The sequence below is a fragment of the Hydra viridissima genome, unplaced genomic scaffold (assembly GCF_058129835.1).
Source record: "Hydra viridissima isolate aposymbiotic clone 2 unplaced genomic scaffold, HvirCarnegie_v1 scaffold_9, whole genome shotgun sequence".
Classification (NCBI taxonomy): Eukaryota; Metazoa; Cnidaria; class Hydrozoa; order Anthoathecata; family Hydridae; genus Hydra; species Hydra viridissima.
Genome location: NW_028324308.1, coordinates 1,157,865 through 1,160,521, shown reverse-complemented (window position 1 = coordinate 1,160,521; position 2,657 = coordinate 1,157,865). Strand labels below are relative to the sequence as shown.

At 35.6% G+C, this 2,657-nt stretch overlaps 1 protein-coding gene across 1 annotated transcript; it reads left to right on the top strand.

Moving 5' to 3' along the window:
- Positions 1 to 1,475: 1,475 nt before the first annotated feature.
- Positions 1,476 to 2,231, top strand: LOC149883521 (uncharacterized). The gene has a single exon (XM_090097543.1). The coding sequence runs from the start codon at positions 1,476 to 1,478 to the stop codon at positions 2,229 to 2,231; it is 756 nt and encodes a 251-aa protein (XP_089953669.1).
- Positions 2,232 to 2,657: the final 426 nt, after the last annotated feature.

Below are 2,657 nucleotides of genomic sequence, written 5' to 3'. Positions count from 1 at the left end.
GTCAATCCGGAAGCTTTTACCTTCTTCTCGGACAAGCGTATTATTACGCCTGACTTAAGTAAATTCTTGACGCATTAAAAATGAGAATATTACGAGATGAAGATGGAAAACTTCGAAGTTCTAAAATAATGGATCCCATTCAAATTTTAAAAAATAATGGAGTCAAATGGAGGGATATAGAAATTTACAAATCAATTATCCAAACAAAAAAAGAACAATACGAAAGAAAAAAAGAACAAGAAGTTTTTCGTGCAAGGTTTAAACACCTTTACAAAAATTAAAATTTTTCATTACGCGTTCTTACGTTATGAAAAAAAATCACACGAAAAAAAAATTTTTTAAAACAAAAAAAAATGCATTGTGTTCGAAGAGTTCATTATGATAGAAAGAAAGAGTGGAAAAAATCCGTTATTGTTTTTGACAAATATTTAAAGCACCCTCCGTTAAAAGTAGGTGAGAGATATGAGATATTTGCTCAGAGAGATATTCATTTGTTTCGATCGTCTAAGCAAACGATTCTGTTCATGTTTGGTATTGAGAAGGGGATAGCGTTGGTGAGTTTGAGACATGGCCTTAATGTAAAGTTGAATTATTTTAATCACAGTATGATAATTTCAGAGCCTGTAGATCAGATCTTTATGGATATTTATAACAGAAGCGATAAGGATGTGATTATTAAAAAAGGCGAAAGTTTGTGTTTAGTAAATTTTCTTTAAAAATTATTTTTTTTGTCTTAATAAAAATGGATTACAAAAATTATAAAGAAATATATCCAAGTCTTCCAACAGCTCCAGTGGTTCTTCAAGCGTCGTCGCTTGAAGAAGGTCACGCTTACCGACTTCAGAAAATAAGCGAGATTCAGAAAGAGATGGACAATGAGAGAAAAAAGAGAGTTCATTTAAGTAAAAAGTATCATCGCGCTTTTAGAATTATATCCAATGTGGACAATTCAATGCAAGTGTTGTGTATTGCTTTGGGAACGGTTGGAATTGGTCTTTTGAGTACAATTGTAGCCAGTCCAGCGGCGATTGCTTGTGAAGGTGTGGCTATTGGAGTAGGTTTTTTATCCATTGTTGGAAGGCAAGTGAATAAAAAGTTGGCGTTAAAAGCTGAAAAGCATGAAAAGATAAAAGTGTTGGCAGAGTTGAAATTGAACACGATTAGCGACCATATTTCGAAAGCGTTGGTGGATGGAAAAATAAGCGATTCTAAGTTTCAGTTGATTTTGGAAGAGCTTCAAAAGTTTAAAGAGATGGTGGAGGAGATAAGATCAAAAGTTAAAAAAGGAATAGACGAGTTGACTAAAGAGTCTTTGATCCAAAAAGGACGAGAAGACGCAATTCAAACGTTTAACAACCTATTTAAAAAGGGACGATAAACGTTTATTGTTGATATTTTTTTTCTGCGTATTTTAAAAAATGATCTTTTATAAAATACAAGACCCGAATAAACGGGATGAGATTGTAAAAGAGGTGATGTCGAGAAGAAATAAAATTTATCAAGACAGTGTGAATGAAAACATGATGGATTCTCAATTTCAGACGGATGTGAGCAAACTGTTTAGACCGATCATCGAGAGCAATAAAAAGATGATAAATAGCATCAAGTCTGAGCCTGAACCAGTGATGGAGTCTACTGCTATAGATGAAACAATTTCTTTAGACAATATGTCTATAACGTATTTGAGTCTTCTGAATAAAGTCCATAGAGGGAAAAGAAATTTTAAGAACAAGTTTGAATTGAGTAGAAACGATGGCCAGTATACGATTGGAAAAATGGGAGTGTTGTTTGAGGGGGATGATATGATTGTCGGAGGTAAAAAGTATGAAGGAACAAGAGGTCTTTGGGAGCTGATGACTAGTCCAAACATTTCGAAGAATTTCGACGTGACAGATGAGGATGTGGCTAATTACTCGAAAATATTGATAGATAGCGGAGCCGTAAAGCCAGATGCAAGAATGAACAAACCCAAAGCTTCAGAGGTTGAAAAATACAATCAATTCATCATGCGTATTGAAAACTATCTTAAAGGAAAAAAAGGTCGTGGAGTTATCGTTCTTCCAAGCAATCCGAATGCGTTGGTGGAAAAGCTTCAATTGAGTATTGCTGCTGGACATGCTGGAAACACAGCTTCAAGAAACGAGGCTGTGAGCATATGTGATGAGCTGCTGAGACAAAAGGTGATTAGCGAAGATCAGTACAAGTCGATTCAGAGATGTATTGCAAAATAATTTTTTTTGCTTATAAAAAATGATCGTTTACAGAAAGAGATATGTGAGAAAGCAAGTGATTGGTGGAAGCGGTATATTTGACACGTTTAAAAATTTCATGAGACGAGCGGCCGCGTCTAGCGCATCGAGATCAGCGTCGACTTTGGCTCAGAAAATGGCTAAAAGCGAATTGGGACGAGAAGCGATTATGGCTGCTAAGTCTACAGGAAAAGAGCTAGATTCTTCTGCGATTACTACTGCTAAAGATGTAGCTATTGACAAGGGAAAGAAAGCTCTTGAAAAGGTGTACGTTAAGACTGGAACACCAAATCCGAAAACTCATCTTACTCAGAAGAGCAAAGACATTATTTCAGAGCTAGTCTCTGTTCCAAGTCGAACAGGATTTGTGGACGAATATTCCATGATGGATGGATCTTTAGGTCGTAA

Coding starts and splice junctions, on each gene's coding strand:
- LOC149883521 (XM_090097543.1), top strand. CDS start 1,476: ATGTCGAGAAGAAATAAAATTTATCAAGACAGTGTGAATGAAAACATG.